Source organism: Hyaena hyaena, unplaced genomic scaffold, assembly GCF_003009895.1.
Source record: "Hyaena hyaena isolate Hyena2069 unplaced genomic scaffold, ASM300989v1 scaffold_406, whole genome shotgun sequence".
NCBI classification, from domain to species: domain Eukaryota; kingdom Metazoa; phylum Chordata; class Mammalia; order Carnivora; family Hyaenidae; genus Hyaena; species Hyaena hyaena.
The window spans coordinates 621188-636194 of NW_024081038.1; the positions used below are offsets into that span (position 1 = coordinate 621188).

The following is a 15007-nucleotide window of genomic DNA, read 5'->3' on the forward strand; positions in this document are numbered from 1 at the left end:
AATGACTCCTCAGAACTCCAGAATGGCAACTCCAGAAATTGGGACTCAGACAAGTATTCTTTTTTTAACATTTTTTATTTTTTTATGTTTTTATTTATTTCTGAGAGAGACAGCGTGAGCATGGGAGGGTCAGAGAGAGAGAGAGATACAGAATCTGAAGCAGCCTCCAGGCTCTGAACTGGGTGTCAGCACAGAGCCCGACATGGGGCTCAAACCCATGAACCGTGAGTTCATGACCTGAGCCGAAGTCGGACACTTAACCGACTAGGCCACCCAGGTGCCCCTCAGACAAATATTCTTATAAATTGTTCAGAAGCAGCACAATAAACCTTTAATAAGCCATGTTGGCTTCAGGGTGATACTGATCTTAAATTTCACTCATTCTTTTTTAAAGATGTGTTTATTTTTAAGAGAGAGCACAAGCAGTGAAGGAACAGAGAGGGGGACAGAAGATCTGCAGCGGGCTCTGTGCTGACACCAGTGAGCCCAGTGCAGATCTTAAACTAATGTGCCGTGAGAGCATGACCTGAGCTGAAGTCAGATGCTCAACCGACTGAGCCACGCAGGTGCCCCAAATTTCACTCATTCTAATGCATCTATATAGAAGTTGCATTTGTAACTAGTATCTTTGGTTCTGCATTAAATGTAATACCTCAGTTGGCCTTGTTTGCAAGACTGCCTAGGATGGTGGCCAGTGGAATGCTCCATTTTTCATGTTAACTTAGTTCTTTGCATAGGGTTCAAAGGACTGGTTCTCCTTCTTACCTGAATTGAGCTGAAAAATTAAATTTGTAACCATGACTGTGACAGAAACATAAACTGACCATGACATTACAAGTTGGTAGCTCTTTTGACAAATATTCTGATCCTCCTCTCCTTCCAAGAACTTGTTAGCATTATTTTCCAGGCCTCCTGGACATTAGTCATCAGAATTAGTGATGGGTGGAAGGTTTAAAAGCCTGTATGGAATTCACCAAGCTTCCTATTCCTGTCCTGTGGAAGTGTGCCATGAGACGGAGCCTCCCTCAACCCTGGGAATTCGAGTGCCATGCAGAAATCCCCCCACCCCACCCCCAACCCGGGATAGCTCACATTAAACACTGTAGCTTGAATAAGAAATGTTAGTTGTGCCAGGGAGATGTTTGAGATGTTTCTGTAACATAACTTAGCTTAATATAACTGCTACAAACTATACTTAATGTGAAAACACTGCCTAAACATCTGTCAAATTGTTGGTTTGGAACCTGATCCAGGAGCTAGGTTTGGGTTCTATTCCTGGCTCTGAGACCAGCTCAAGCCCAGCAACTCTGGTTAAACATGAAGTCCATTATCCCTTCAAGTTACACACATTTACCCACTCAGCAGGGGAAAGAGTTTGTCCTCAAGTGTCAGATTGCCAGAGTTAGAATCCCAGCTTTATGCAGGGGACAGTTTTAGCCATGTTTCTTAATTTATGTGGCTGTTTCCATAGATATACAAGGCACACAACGGTGTTTATACCCTATAGAAATAAATGTAAAGCATTTAGGATAGTTCCTGGTAGATAGTGCTTTGTGGGTGTTAGCTGTTAGTGAGGAATGGCTCTTGCCAGGTATGGCAGATGACTAACCTCTACCCAGTTATCCATCCAGAACATGGCAGGTACAGCCATTCCTCTCTCTTCTATTGGAGAGCTGAGCACCAAGCACCGAGCAGAATAGTCAACCCTGGGGCAGGGTGGGGGTGTGGTGGTGTTAGGTCCAATTCAAGTTCTAAAACCCTGGGCCTGGCTCTAGATTAGAGTTGTGGCAAAAAATGAAATTGAGAGCTATGAATATGTCCTAGGTTATAAGAGCAATTAAACATCTAGAAAGTTCATAGTAAGTTTCAGAACTGGGAACTGACAAAGTCTAATGGTTTCAATCAGTGTGAACCAGAAAGCAAAAGTCACATTCCCATTCACACCCAAATAATTCACTTAATACATGTTGAGTGTCTGGTTTATTCAAATGCCGTCAATTAGAGCCCCATCCCCATCCAAGGAACAGGAAGTGAATAGTTGGGAGCTATGGGGCTGAACAGGGGAGGGCTTTGCAGGTATTGCAAGGTGAAGGGAGCTCAGCTAAGCAACCAGAGTTGCAGCATTGGGACCAGGCTGAGCAGGAGAGGCTCCACCCCATGAGGCAGGGTCCCAGCACTCATGGCCAAGGCATAGAACCTCGCCACCTCCTCATTGGGGTTGCCCTGGGCCGGGTCGAACCACATCTGGATGCAGCGGCCGCTCCCTCGGCTATCGTTGCTGAGTTGGTAGGAGTGACTCCAGATTTCACTGCACAGAGCAGCAGGTGTGGGGAAATAGGAATGGAAGGGATGGCAGTCAGCTCCCACTGGGCACTGATTATACCCTGCAAGGAAGATGGAAGACCTTTAGCCACTGGGCCCAGAACGAACTTTGTTTCTACCAATCCCATAGCCCCAAATATTCATATACCAGCTCCACATCCCACACCTCTGCCTCCAGATCTCTCCCTCCCTGCCATGCCCAGGCCCTCACCTGAGCTCCAGTTCCAGCCCTTGTGCCAGTTGCTCTTGCAGGTGTAGGACGTGCGACAGTCCTCCCACCATTGCTGACAGTCCTCCTTGCACAGGGGCACGTTCAGGATGCGCTCTTTGCGCCAGCTCTGGTTCACCTAGGAAAGGTGAGTAGAGGAAAAGGCTCAGGTTCAAGGTTCTCAGCGGCTCAGCCCTGAAGAGAGTCAGAGCTGGAGAGGCAGCAAGAGGAGTTTGGAAAGCTTAGCTCCTCGGCACAGTTGGGGGTCCAGGGGAGGACACTCATACCTGCTGGATCCAGGGCCCCAGGTTGGGGGAGCACTCATAGAGGCAGGTGTCCTGGATGAAGTGCTGTTTGCAGGCGGGTGCCATCTGTCCGCAGTGGTCCCAGTTGAATCTGTACAGGTAGGAAATGTCCTTATGGGCTTCCCGGCTGGTGTTGGCAGAGCAGCAGGAATTCTTCTTCCAGGGGCTGCACTGGGTGGGGGAGACACGGGGGCTAACTGCCATGCCTGGCACAGCCACAGTATCCCCATGTGAAACCTCTCCCCTTTCAGTCTTTTTTAAAATTTGTATTTTACTTATTTTTTTTAATGTTTATTTATTGGGGGGGGGGGGGAGAAAGAGAGAATCCCAAGCAGGCTCTGTGCTGTGAGATCATGACCTGAGCTGAAATCAAGAGTCTCATGCTTAACTGACTCAGCCACCCAGGCTCCTCCCTCTTTCATCCCCTGACACAGTCAGTCTTTCAGAAATACTTGCCATTGGGGGACCCTCTTTGGGGGAAGTGCAGCCATTATAAAATTCATTAATTCAAATCTCTATTGAGTGCCTACTTACTCTAACCCAGAAGGTAGAGACATAACAATGAACACTTATCCCAGAACAACTGCTTTGGAAAGAGATTCAGCAGGGAAGAGGGATGGGGAAGTGCAGGTTTCTAGACTGGTCAGACAAGGAAGGTGACAAAGACCTAGAAGTGAGGAAGCAAGTTAAATAAACTGGAACCTCAGAATAGATCTAATTACATAAACACTCAAAACAGTGAATGAATGAAAACCCATACCTTAGAATTCAGTTTAAAAGCAAAATATTAAAATGTGCACTTTAGGGGTGCCTGGGTGGTTCAGTTGGTTAAGTGACTCACTTTGGCTCAGGTCAGGATCTCGCGGTTTGTGAGTTCGAGCCCCATGTCAGGCTCTACATGCTGGCGGTGCAGAACCTGCTTTGGATTCTGTGTCTCCCTCTCTTTCTGTGCCTTCCCTGCTCATGCTCTCTCTCTTTGTCTCTGTCTGTCTCTCTCAAAAATAAATTAACATTTTTAAAAAGCTTAAAAAAACACAATAAAACAAAAAAAAAGCACGCACTTTAAAAACATATAGGCTGAAGAAGTTAAAATCACGGCTGCTCAGGGGTGCCTGGGGGGCTCAGTCGCTTAAGCATCCGACTATGGCTCAGGTCATGATCTCACGGTTCATGGGTTCGAGCCCTGCATCAGGCTCTGTGCTGACAGCTAGCTCAGAGCCTGGAGCCTGCTTCAGATTCTGTGTCTCCCTCTTTCTCTGATCCTCCCCTGCTCAGGCTGTCTCTCTCTCTCTCAGAAATAAATTTTCAAAAACAAAAACTTTTTAAAAATCACGGCTGCTCAAAATATGCAAGTTACACCATCACTTAGCTGCAGGCTCAGTGATTCTGAGCAAGCACTGAGGACTATGATCATTATCTGCTACTGAGGTCAAAATGAACATTTACGTATTGGAATGCATTTTGCAAGTGATTTCCCTTTTGTGTTTTCTTTATAGTTATGGCATCATTGGATTTTTTTTTAATGCTTAGACAGGTTCATGATATTAAACGGGTTGTGATAAAATACTTTTCATAGAAAAGAGACCTTGGGTCCACTAAAAAGGTCAAGAGCCAGTGGAAATGTTTGCTAGATGGATGAATCAACGTGCCTCATACCCAGCCTCAAGTCTGTGAGAAATCTACTTTGCCTGAGTTGTTTGGGGCTGGCGAGAAAGAAGCCACAATGTGCTGTGTGCACTTGCCGCTCTCAGATTCTTGGAGGGGATCAGTTCCTGTCTAAACTCTGAGATCAAAATCAGCCCCTGGGATGGGTCCCTCCCGTGTTATTTCCCAGGCTCCTCTCTGGATGTGCTTCCTGATCTGTGTAACGCAGAAACCCAACAACCAAGAAGCTGAGCTGCTGGCATTCAACTGGCAACACTGGGCACATAGTATGTGGTAAGCCACTAGTCGCCCATGTCAGTGCAAACTCAGGATGTCTCAGACGGCCTTCCTGCCTCCACCATGGAAGGTGTTTTGCCGGGAGCCGCTCTGGCCTCGCTGAATGACAGTCCCAGCAAGGATATGGTAGCGTTTGTACAGCTCCTGCCATGAGAAATGAAAACTGGTATCTCTTTCTGCTACTACTGGCTCATGTTGGAAATGACGCTGCTGGTATTGACTAGGCCTCACAATATTCCAGATCAGACCGATATTCCCCACACAGATTGCTCGTAAGGAAAGGCATGTCCCTACCTTTTCCAAAGATGAAAACATTGTGGATGATTGTTAAGAGGCTCTTCCTAAGGGCCTTGCAGATCCAAGACTTAACATAATAAAAAGGGCTTGAGTCTGGCCCTGAGACAAAGAGGCTAATTTAGAGTTAAGAGCAAATATCCACCCCCACCCATTTGTTTCTGCTTGAAGCATTTTCTGTCCTTGTATATGCTGATTGCTCCCTGTGAAGGAACCTATTGAGGAACTTCTTTTGTGATTATGAGAGCAAAAGTGTTCCCTGAAAGACCTGTTTTTCTTGATACTTCCACCTTAAACAAACAAGCTATTTTGACCCCTGCCCACAAAGAAGTAACTTCACCCTTTTTATGCTAAAAACTTTGTCTGGTATGCTAAAGATGCCTTCCTTCCCCATAGGATAAGCATCTAAATCCCCTACCTCAATCACTGTTGTAAACGTTATGCATGAGTCTTCTACAAATCTACGTTCTGGGAAATTCTTACATATCAAAGAAGTTTGTTATCAGAAATCATTGTCTAAGGCAAATGCTGCTTCTGTGCAGTCCCCCAGTCCCCCAAACACTTAATGATAAAATAAAGTTGAGCCCCAGTCAGAGCAGAGATGCCTGCCTGGTGATCAGAAAGAATCTTGGGGCTCTCTCACTCTCTCTCTTGCCGACACCATCCATCCGTCAGGGACCCCTGGACCTGCCAGAGCCAGCCTCTGACAGGGTTTGACACATCCATATCCCGCTGTCCTCTTCCTGGGTTAGCGCCTCCCCACTGCAGACCACCCCTCTGCCCACCTGCTTATGCAGCTCGTCCTCCGGGCTTGGCTTTTCCTTGTGGTGCTTGGCGTCCATACAGACGTTGAGAAGCTCAGTCCTGGGCTGGGCTGCCCACACTGCAGTCACCCCCACCAGAAGGAGCAGCAGCTCTGTTGTCACCAGCTGGGCCATGTTAGTGGCTGAAGGAAGACCTGTGGTTAGTGGCACCAAGAAAAGAGGAGGTGGGGACTCCAGGTGTGTGGAAATAGCACAGGTGGGTGGAGCCTCCAAGAAGCCTGGGCCAGGTCACGCCCCACCCCTACCCCTGTGTTCTTAGCCTCAGGAAGGGGTGGGATCAGACACCACCCTGTGGGACAGTCCTTGCTGTGTCACTATTTACGTCTCCAGGTGGACAGGAGGATCAAATGATGAAACTAAGGGAGGGGTTAGGGCAAAATGCAGAAATAGCCAGGAGATGGCCATAGGTCCACAGTCCTTTGCTTGAAATCCTTGGAGGCAAGTGCTTCCCAATGTAAAGTATTTAGGATTTTGTAAAAGGTAATACAGTTTACATGTACTCAAAAGTCAAGCACACATTCTGTGCTGAAATAGTTACACTGGTGGGAGAAATAACAACTATAATAACCTCACATTAATTTTCAAGTCAGATTTTGACACCAAATGACTTTGTGCAAATTTTGACAATAATCTCAGTTTTAGAGCTCCAGATAAGCCGCAGACCTATGTTTAAAACAAAACAGAACAAAACCCACCCGTGGTTCCAGCCCTTCCCAGCCTCATCATTTGGCCCCTCCCAGAGATCCTGTGAGGCAGGGAATTTTCCAGGGCACAGAGGGCTGTGAGCAGCTGGCTGGACAGCCTCCTGGGCCCTGGGGAGGCTCCTGCCCCCTGACCACAAAGCTGGCCTCCCGTTGGTCTTGGTAGCACCTCAATCCTCTAAGTTTGGACACTGAACCTTGGGAGGGAACTGACTGTTCCTTCACCCCTCCTATCACCCCTCTGCTCAAAGTGCCTTGTCTCCACATTGCCCACCCCTCACCCCCTACCCCCCCATCCCCATCCTGTGGCCTCCTGGATGGGACTTGAGCTGGGTGGCCTCCAGGCTGACTGCCCAGCAGGGCTTGGGGAACCTGAAATTGAACTCCCACCTCTCCTCCTCACCCCTCACCTTTCCACAATCCAATATTCTGCTACTCTATTTATTCCAGCGTTCATTCATTCTCCACTTGGTAATTCATTCATTCCAGGACCCAATCATTTTTTTAATGACCCAATCACTCACTGATTGAGTCATTAGGTTTGTCACATTAGATTTGTCACAAGACAAATCTATAGTCTTGGGAGCACCAGGTGACTCTTTGGATCAGGTTCCTTGGGGGAAACCGCAGTTTAGCAGTTTAGAGCACAGGTCTCAGCCCTAACACACCACCTCTGGCTTGACCTTGAGGGTAAATAACTCAAATTATCTTGTGCTTTAGTGTCCTCATCTGAGCACTAATTGTAGGGGAGAAAACCCCAATGAGGGGCGCCTGGGTGGCTTAGTCGGTTAAGCGTCTGACTTTTGCTTAGGTCATGATCTCGCGGTTCGTGGATTCGAGCCCTGTGTCGGGCTCTGTGCTGACTGCCAGCTCAGAGCCTGGAGACTGTTTCAGAGTCTGTGTCTCCCTCTCTCTCTGACCTTCCCCTGCTCAGGCTGTCTCTCTCTCTCTCCTAGAAATAAATAAAAAATATTTAAAAAAAAAAAAAAAGAAAAGAAAACCCTAATGAAAGACAGTCAGCTGGGCCTGGATTGTGGAACCAGTTGGCACTGATGTGCCCCACCTCCCATAACAGGACCCCCCAAGTTTGATACAGGCCCTTCGATTCTAGAGCTCCTTCAGCTTTTTCCCTTGCACCTACGCTGCGCTGGAGCTCTCAAGGAGGCAGCTAATGGGGAGTACAAGGGAGGCCTGGGTGGAGGCTGAGGAGGCCCTTCCCCAGGACTCGTGGGCCCCACTTGGTCGGTCAGTAGTTTTTCTTGCTGTGGTGGTTGCTGTCTAGAGCCAGAGCTCTCTTTCTCCATGCAACCTGTATCGTGCTGCAGGCTGCTCCCCACATTCCTAGTCTCAGCTTCAGACGCTGCTGGAGGTACGCCCCTACCAACCACCATCACCCTGACACACACAACTCAGGGCTCCAGATGTGAAGCGCTAAAAACCCAGCACTGTGCTGAAAGGTACAAGTCCATTGCTTCTAGTTTGGTGATAGACACCAACTTGTGGTTTTAGCCTTGGGCAGGCCCTGCTCTGCTCTGGGTCGTTAGCTTCCACTTCTGGATTCTCTAGGATTTAGGCAAAGCAGACCCTCCCGGTGCAGCAAATTCTTTAGCACATGCTGGGAGCACAGTGGGGTGTGTTGCCTCTACTAAAGGGGTGGGGAGTGGCGTACCTGGGAGAGGAAGTGGTTCCTGGTCTGGCTCAGGCCTCTGCTCTGCTGTACAGTCCCCCTTGTCTTACTCCGGGGCACAGCCGTGGTTTAGTGGCCTAGGAGACGGGCAGTAGGTCAGGCAGCAGGGAATGTGGCCCAGGAGTGGAGCCAGGGATCGGGCGAAGGCCACTCAGCAGTTAATTCTTGCATGTTAATTATTGTGGGCACTTGCCAGGCTGCCACAGGAGGTGGGTGGATTAATAGTGCAGGCCTAAGGCCAGTCCCCAGCCCCACTTACCCCATTTTCTCCCCCCAAACTCAGGTCTGATAGAACCTTACAGCCTGAGTTGCTGGGTCCTTTAAAATAATCTAATCCACTTCCATCCTCGTCTTTGTTATACAGAAGAGAATGAGACCCAAAGAATCAGGATAGAACCAATTGCAGGGCAAGGGCTGCAGTGCAGGCTTCCAAGCTCCCAGCCAGCTGTAGAGAGAACAGAACTCTCCAGTCCCCAACTTATAGATCCAGCAACTCCTCCAAATTCATCAGCCCCAGACATTGCCCACCGCCAGCTGCAAAATCAGATATTCAGATGCCTAGAACCCCAGGCCCCAGCCCTCCTCTCTCCACTCCCCTGCCCCCCTACATCTTACCCACACAGGTGCCCCATCTACTGTGGCATTGTCAGAGTCTGGTCTCATGTTGACACCTCCCACCTCTCTCCCCCGAGCCAAGGACAGAAGCCTTCCTTTTATCATGGTGGTAACACTGATGGGGAAAGGGAAGAGTAGAGGAGCAAATTTGGGCAAGAGGAATTACCAAGCTCTGTTTTGTCACAGCGCCTGGGTGCAACCCAGGGAGAAGTGGTTATAGAGATGAAAGCCTAGAGGAAAGGTCTAGGTTGGATGCAGATGTGGGAGCCATCAGTCTATGGATGGCAATAGAAATTTAAGGAAGATGGGGCCTCAGTACCCTGAGGAAGGCCACAGGTCTGGCCCCATGGAACAGGAAGGAGGTGGGATTGCTGGGGGAGCAGCCAAGCCCTAAAAGGTCTGCAAAGAAGTGGACTTCCGGGAGACCCCCAGCTCATGCCCTCTCCCTCAGTGATCCTTACTTGAATCCTGTAATGAGCAGGGAGGGTTCAGCCCTCTGAAGACCTCAGCAGATAAGGTGCCACTGGACCCTTCAGACCTCTCTTCTGGCTTTATAGGACCCGGCAGCCTTCTCCTGATTGGGGAAGAATGACTGGAGATCTAGGAATGTCTTAAGGTGGGAGCTCTTTCAGATTGGACTTGTCCCTGTCTGCACCCTCCACCCCTGCCCTGGGGACTGATCATTAACTGGGCTTTGTGGCCCCTCCACAGGGGAGTAAGGCCCTGGGCCCTGATGGCTTCAGAAGTAACCAGCCACTGGGAGGTGATTGGGGGTGGGGTTCTGATCTGTGAGGAGTACCTGCCCTTGTTGAGCCTCAAGCCTGGTTCTGAACCTGGGATCTGGGTGCTGGGCTGTCTGACCAGTGCGGGAGTGCGGGGGGGTGGGGGGGGGGGTGCGGTGAAGCAGCCACCGGAAGCTTAATATCAGCAAGGTGAGCCCTCAGCATCCTTGTAGAACTCAATCTGTAGGCTGCCCTGTGACCAGACAGAGATAACAGGAAGGTGTCTGACCTGCACAGGTAGAGGCCCTGGGCTGCAGGGAGTGGGGGTGGGAGAAACTGGAGCTTTTCCTGGGTGCCAGCCCGTCAGCTGTGGAAACTGTGGTTCCCAGGCAGCAAAGTAGGACTAGGATTCAGATCTGAGTCCCATTCTAAGCCAGATTCTTTCACAAAGAAAGACAGAGAAACTTTGTAAGAGGCCCTCAGGGCATCAGCCTAAGGCTCGCAAATCCAAAGGTTCTCCTCTGGCCTCAGTTCCTGCCCTTGCCCTCTAAACTTCTATTTCAGCCACCTAGAAATTTCTGCTTGTGCTTTAGTCCTGCCAAGCCTTTGTACTTGCTGAACCCTATCCATACAACGCCATTCCTACCTCTGTTTTCTGCTTGGCAAACATTACTCCTCCTGAAGCCTCTTCTAACCTCCCTGGGCTCCCACTTGTGAGTGCATGTGTTGTTGGGGAATAGCAGATGATAAACACAGTAGGCAGGTGTTTGTACAAAGGGACCTGAGCAATGTGATAAGAAAGTGCCTGGATGCCTTCTTTCGGTAGAGTGGTCAGAAGTCATGTTAGTGGGGAATTGTAGGTTGAAATCTGAGAGTCTGTGAGGAGCCAGCCCACAGAGGACAAAGGAACACTCCAGGAACACAGAAAGAGAATTGCCAGAGAAAGGCACAAAGTAAAAAGTGTGAATGGTATGGAAGGGGCACAGATTGACAGGAGTGAGCTCTAAACTGGGGCAGACGGCAGGATTTTCTATGCCATCGAAGCTTAGTTTTTCCAACAGATACCATGGGAAAGCATTAAAGCACTGGTGAGGGGCTGTCACGTAGTAAGACATTTTTGTTTTACTTTTTGTTTTTAATTGTTTTTAATGTTTATTTATGAGAGAGAGACGGAGCGCAAGCTGGGGAGGGGCAGAGGGAGAGGGAGAAGTAGGCTCCAGGCTCTGAGCTGTCAGCACAGACCCAGACGCGGGGCTCGAACCCATGAACCATGAGATCATGACCTGAAGCCAAGTCAGATGCTTAACCAACTGAACTACCCAGGCACCCGAATGCATATGCTTCTTGAATCAGCAATCCGTTTTCTGGAATTCAAGTATGACATTTTGCCACGCAGATTACTCAGTGCAGCACTAATTGTCCTTTTAAGAAAGGGAAGCAATGCACTTGCTCTTCATTGGCATTCCCCACCCACTACCACCATCAATATCTCCACCCTAGTCTACATCTACAGTGGGAAGGAAGGGGCAAGAAACTTTTATTTTCCACCAGGAGCCTAATGACTCGTCTGTCAGTCTCTTTCCACCAATGCCCTCATCCCTTGTGATGTGGGAGTGATGAACTTGGCATGAGAGGGAAGCCTGAGGCAGGAATAAGAGCCTCAGACTTAGGGGTCAGTTTCCACCCCCTACTTACTGGTGAACTTCAAACCAGTCCCAGTCCCTCTTTGGGCCTTTCAATAGGAATGATAAAGCAATGAGGCCTGTCACCCCCAATTAAGTCATCTCCCAATTATTTATGAAACACAAGATACACCTGGTTCTGTCTATTAAAATAGGCTGTCAGAGGAATCCCATATGAACTGTCTTGGATCAAGAACCACTTACTAGGGCATTAGGAGGCCCCTTTATCTGAGAATGCTGAGCTGGGCTGAGGCTGGGTCACCCAGGCTGGGTGCGGACAAGGAAGATGTACAGATGTCTGCAGTGGGAGGGACTCAGCCTAGGAGCCAGAGTTGCAGCATCAGGACCAGGCTGAGCAGGAGAAGCTCCACCCCATGGGGCAGGGTCCCAGCACTCATGGCCAAGGCATAGAACCTCGCCACCTCCTCGTTGGGGTTGCCCTGGGCCGGGTCAAACCACATCTGGATGCAGCGGCCGCTCCCTCGACTGTAGTTGCTGAGTTTGTAGGAGTGACTCCAGATGCCCTCACACAGGGCTGCGGGCGAGGGAAAGTAGGACTCAAATGTGCGGCAGGTGGCTCCAGCCGGACACTTGTTAAATCCTGCATGGGGAGAGAGGGTGGACACACACATTCAGCCCCTGGGCTCAGAGCTCATTTCTGGCCACCCCCCCCTCCGGAAATCCTCACCCAACCCCAGACCCTCAGACCCCACCTGCATCTCCGCACCCCCAGGCCCTCACCTGAGCTCCAGTTCCAGCCCCTGTGCCAGTTGTTCTTACAGGTGTGGGAGGTGCGGCAGTCTTCCCACCATTGCTGAAAGTCCTCTTTGCATAAGGGCACATCCAGGAAGCGTTCCTTGCGCCAGCTCTGCTTCACCTAGGAGGGAGGGGGAAGGGAGGGCTCCTCTCAGCCAGGGGTGCTGGCAGCCACAGACTTGACCTGGCAGGATGGCAGCCTGCTGGGCTGGGGTGAGGGAGAGGCCTGTACCTCCTGGATCCAGGGCCCCAGATTGGGTGAGCACTCATACAGACAGTTGTCCTGAACGAAGTGGCGCCTGCAGGCGGGCTCCATCTTGCCACAGTGGTCCAGGTTAAAGTTATACAGGAGGGAGGGGTCCTGGTGCAGCTCCTGGCAGGTGTTGAGTGAGCAGCAGGCGTTCTTTTTTCAGGGGGTGCACAGCTGTCTCCTCCATATTCTGCCCCTCTGCCCCAGGTAGGGCATCCAGAGGAACACTTGATGGGGAGGGCACCTCTATGCCTTGGTGTAGTTATAACAAAACTTTTTTTTTTTTAATGTTTTATTTATTTTTGAGAGAGAGATAGAGACAGCGTGAGCAGGGGAGAGTCAGAGATAGGGGGAGATACAGAATCTGAAGGCAGGCTCCAGGCTCTGAGCTAGCTGTCAGCACAGAGCCCGATGTGGGGCTCGAACCCACAAACTGTGAGATCATGACCAGAGCTAAAGTTGGTCGCTTAACTGACTGAGCCACCCAGGCACCCCTGGAACTTTTAACAGAAAGTAAAACAGGGGAGATGGGAGGCCTGGGAACCACTGTTTGGGGGAGACATTATTTTTACAGCTCTAAAAGTTTTACAAAGTGATTTCATGTGATTTGGGTTATTTATATTACTCATTCTGTATCCAGCCAATATTAACTGAATGCTTACTATCAGTCAGTCATTGTGCTAGGTGCTGAGAATATAGCAGTGAACAAAACAGATCAAATCTCTACCCTTATAGAGCTTATGGTTTTAGTCCCCAGCAGGGGGAAGATACAGATCATTGTAGGCACAGAAAACAAGTGCAAAGTCCCTGAGGCTTTTGTACTTTATGCCTTTCAACAATCTAGTGAAAACATCATTACTTCAACTTTGACAGAGTTTACATAAGCTGTACCCCTGGGAAATGGTGGGATCAAGATTTTAATTCAGGACAGGATTGGGGAGAAAAGCCTGGCTCCAAACTGTGGTAAGGGTGGAGATAAAGGGGCTGATGTGGCTCTCCTCTGGTCTGGAATCCCAGCCTAGGGGACTTCAGATAGGTCCAGAAAGCAGTGGGGAACAGAGGGGCAATGTCTTGCACATGAACCTCAGTGTGGACCTGACTCAATGTGGGAGGCAATCCCAGAGAGGTCAATTCAAGGCAGTTAAAACAGCGGAAGTGGTGAAGGTTTCTCTGGAGAAATCGTTCGAAGCTGGGCCTCCAGTGCTGAGTGATTTATGAGCCAATTGTTTAAAATCTCTGAGATGAACTCCAGCACCCAGGGCCAAGTGACAGGGGACATGTGACAGGTCTGGGCAATCAGGAGAAACTCAGGTGAATGCACAAGGGTAGAACCAAACCTACCCTTCTCCAGCAACCCAGCCCACCCCAAGCACAGCTGACACAGAACATGCTTCAGATCCTCCCTAAGTTCATGCGCACTCCTCCTCTGATGCTCCCCAGCTCTCAGATACCCGGCAAGAATCCATTCACCTCATTCCTGACTTGCCCACCACAGTCAGTGGTTTCTGCCTCCACAGGAGTTAATTATTATAATATTATTATATATATATATTATATCACTCATATTTTAGTGCATGCACACACACACAAAGCAAATGATACATCAGAAATGACTCAGAAGTCATGGGGTTCTGGGCTTCCCACCTTTCACTTCCAGCCCCGGGGTCTATGCCGCCCTTCCCTGGGAACATCCCTGGCCCTTAGCAACGTGAGAGTTTGTGGGGAGCAGAGAGGAGACCAGGAAGAATGAAGTACCATCATCTCTCACGAGCCTGAAGTTCAGCTTCAGGCTCAGGTTCCCTGAGCAGCTTTGGGGGCTTTATCTATAAAGGGGGGACTCTCACCTCCCCTTCTCTTTGGGCGGCAGCGTCCTTGGCTCTTGTCTCACTATGCTTGCCACAGCCTGTGCTGTCACCCTGCCACCCATGCACAAGCTGTTCTCCGCTAGGCTGCCCTTTCCTCCTTTGTCTTCCTGGAAAACTTGTACTCATCTTCAAGGCCAAGGCTGATGGCACCTTTCCTGGGAAGTCTTCCTAGCATTATCTGATTTGTCACTGTCTCTTCAGGACTTAATAGGGGTGGAGGACCTGGACTGTTCATACATGTTTGCCGCATCATGACCTTGAGGGAACTGACTCCTCTGTACCTTGTCTTTGAGCTCCATAGGCTGGGAAAGGCACTGCCTGACTCTGTCCTAAGCCCTGCTAGTGACTATTCTCTCAATTCCCACATGTACCTGTGCCCTCTCTAGGCCTCATTTCCTGTTTCTTCATCTGTGTGAATAGAGACCATCCACCTACCAATTAAGCCCTTTGGGCATATTCATTGACAAGGCCTGAGGAAAGCACTTAGCCCATAGTGGGTGGCCTTCTGGGGATTGCCTCAGCCACCCTCTTGACTCCATTTCTCTCCAAAGCTGATCTCCCCATTTCCCAACTTCTTCTATTTTTAGGGTCTGCTCTCTCCGCAACCCTTGACCCGACCTCCATCCTCACCTGGTCATGCAGCTTGTCCTTGGGGCCTAGCTTTGTCTTGTGATGCTTGGCATCCATGCAGACGTTGAGCAGGTCTGTCCTGGCCCCTGGAGTCCCGGGCTGGGCATCCCACACGGTAGCCACCAAAACCAGAAGCAGCAACTGTGTCATCTGTCAGGCCATGTCTATCTGTTCCTGCCAGAAAGCCAGTCAGAGGTGGACACAG

At 49.7% G+C, this 15007-nt stretch overlaps 2 protein-coding genes and 1 long non-coding RNA gene across 3 annotated transcripts in view; 1 reads left to right on the forward strand and 2 right to left on the reverse strand.

The window, feature by feature from the left end:
* LOC120245131 overlaps positions 1 to 15007 on the forward strand; it is a 46024-nt gene that overhangs the window by 25945 nt on the left and 5072 nt on the right. The window lies entirely within an intron of this gene.
* On the reverse strand, positions 1953 to 6062 carry LOC120245128 (folate receptor alpha-like). Its single transcript, XM_039252043.1, has 4 exons — positions 5856 to 6062; positions 2818 to 3006; positions 2534 to 2669; positions 1953 to 2384 (listed from the first exon to the last, which is right to left on the reverse strand). Exons 1-4 carry the CDS (start codon positions 6006 to 6008, stop codon positions 2098 to 2100), a joined length of 765 nt encoding a protein of 254 aa, XP_039107974.1. The 5' UTR covers positions 6009 to 6062; the 3' UTR covers positions 1953 to 2097.
* LOC120245130 (folate receptor beta-like) lies at positions 10895 to 14991 on the reverse strand. The gene is made up of 4 exons (XM_039252047.1): positions 14803 to 14991; positions 12290 to 12430; positions 12043 to 12178; positions 10895 to 11902 (listed from the first exon to the last, which is right to left on the reverse strand). The coding sequence occupies exons 1-4, from the start codon at positions 14950 to 14952 to the stop codon at positions 11616 to 11618; spliced, it is 714 nt and encodes a 237-aa protein (XP_039107978.1). The 5' UTR covers positions 14953 to 14991; the 3' UTR covers positions 10895 to 11615.

Bases quoted from the DNA above. Each gene is read 5' to 3' on its own strand.
- LOC120245128 (XM_039252043.1), bottom strand. From the start codon at position 6,008: ATGGCCCAGCTGGTGACAACAGAGCTGCTGCTCCTTCTGGTGGGGGTG. The intron at 2,670-2,817 runs GTATGAGTGTCC...CACCTTTCCTAG, and splicing joins TGGGGCCCTGGATCCAGCAG to GTGAACCAGAGCTGGCGCAA. The intron at 2,385-2,533 runs GTGAGGGCCTGG...TCTTCCTTGCAG, and splicing joins GGGCTGGAACTGGAGCTCAG to GGTATAATCAGTGCCCAGTG.
- LOC120245130 (XM_039252047.1), bottom strand. From the start codon at position 14,952: ATGACACAGTTGCTGCTTCTGGTTTTGGTGGCTACCGTGTGGGATGCC. The intron at 12,431-14,802 runs GTGAGGATGGAG...AACACCTGCCAG, and splicing joins AGGACAAGCTGCATGACCAG to GAGCTGCACCAGGACCCCTC. The intron at 11,903-12,042 runs GTGAGGGCCTGG...CTCCCCATGCAG, and splicing joins GGGCTGGAACTGGAGCTCAG to GATTTAACAAGTGTCCGGCT.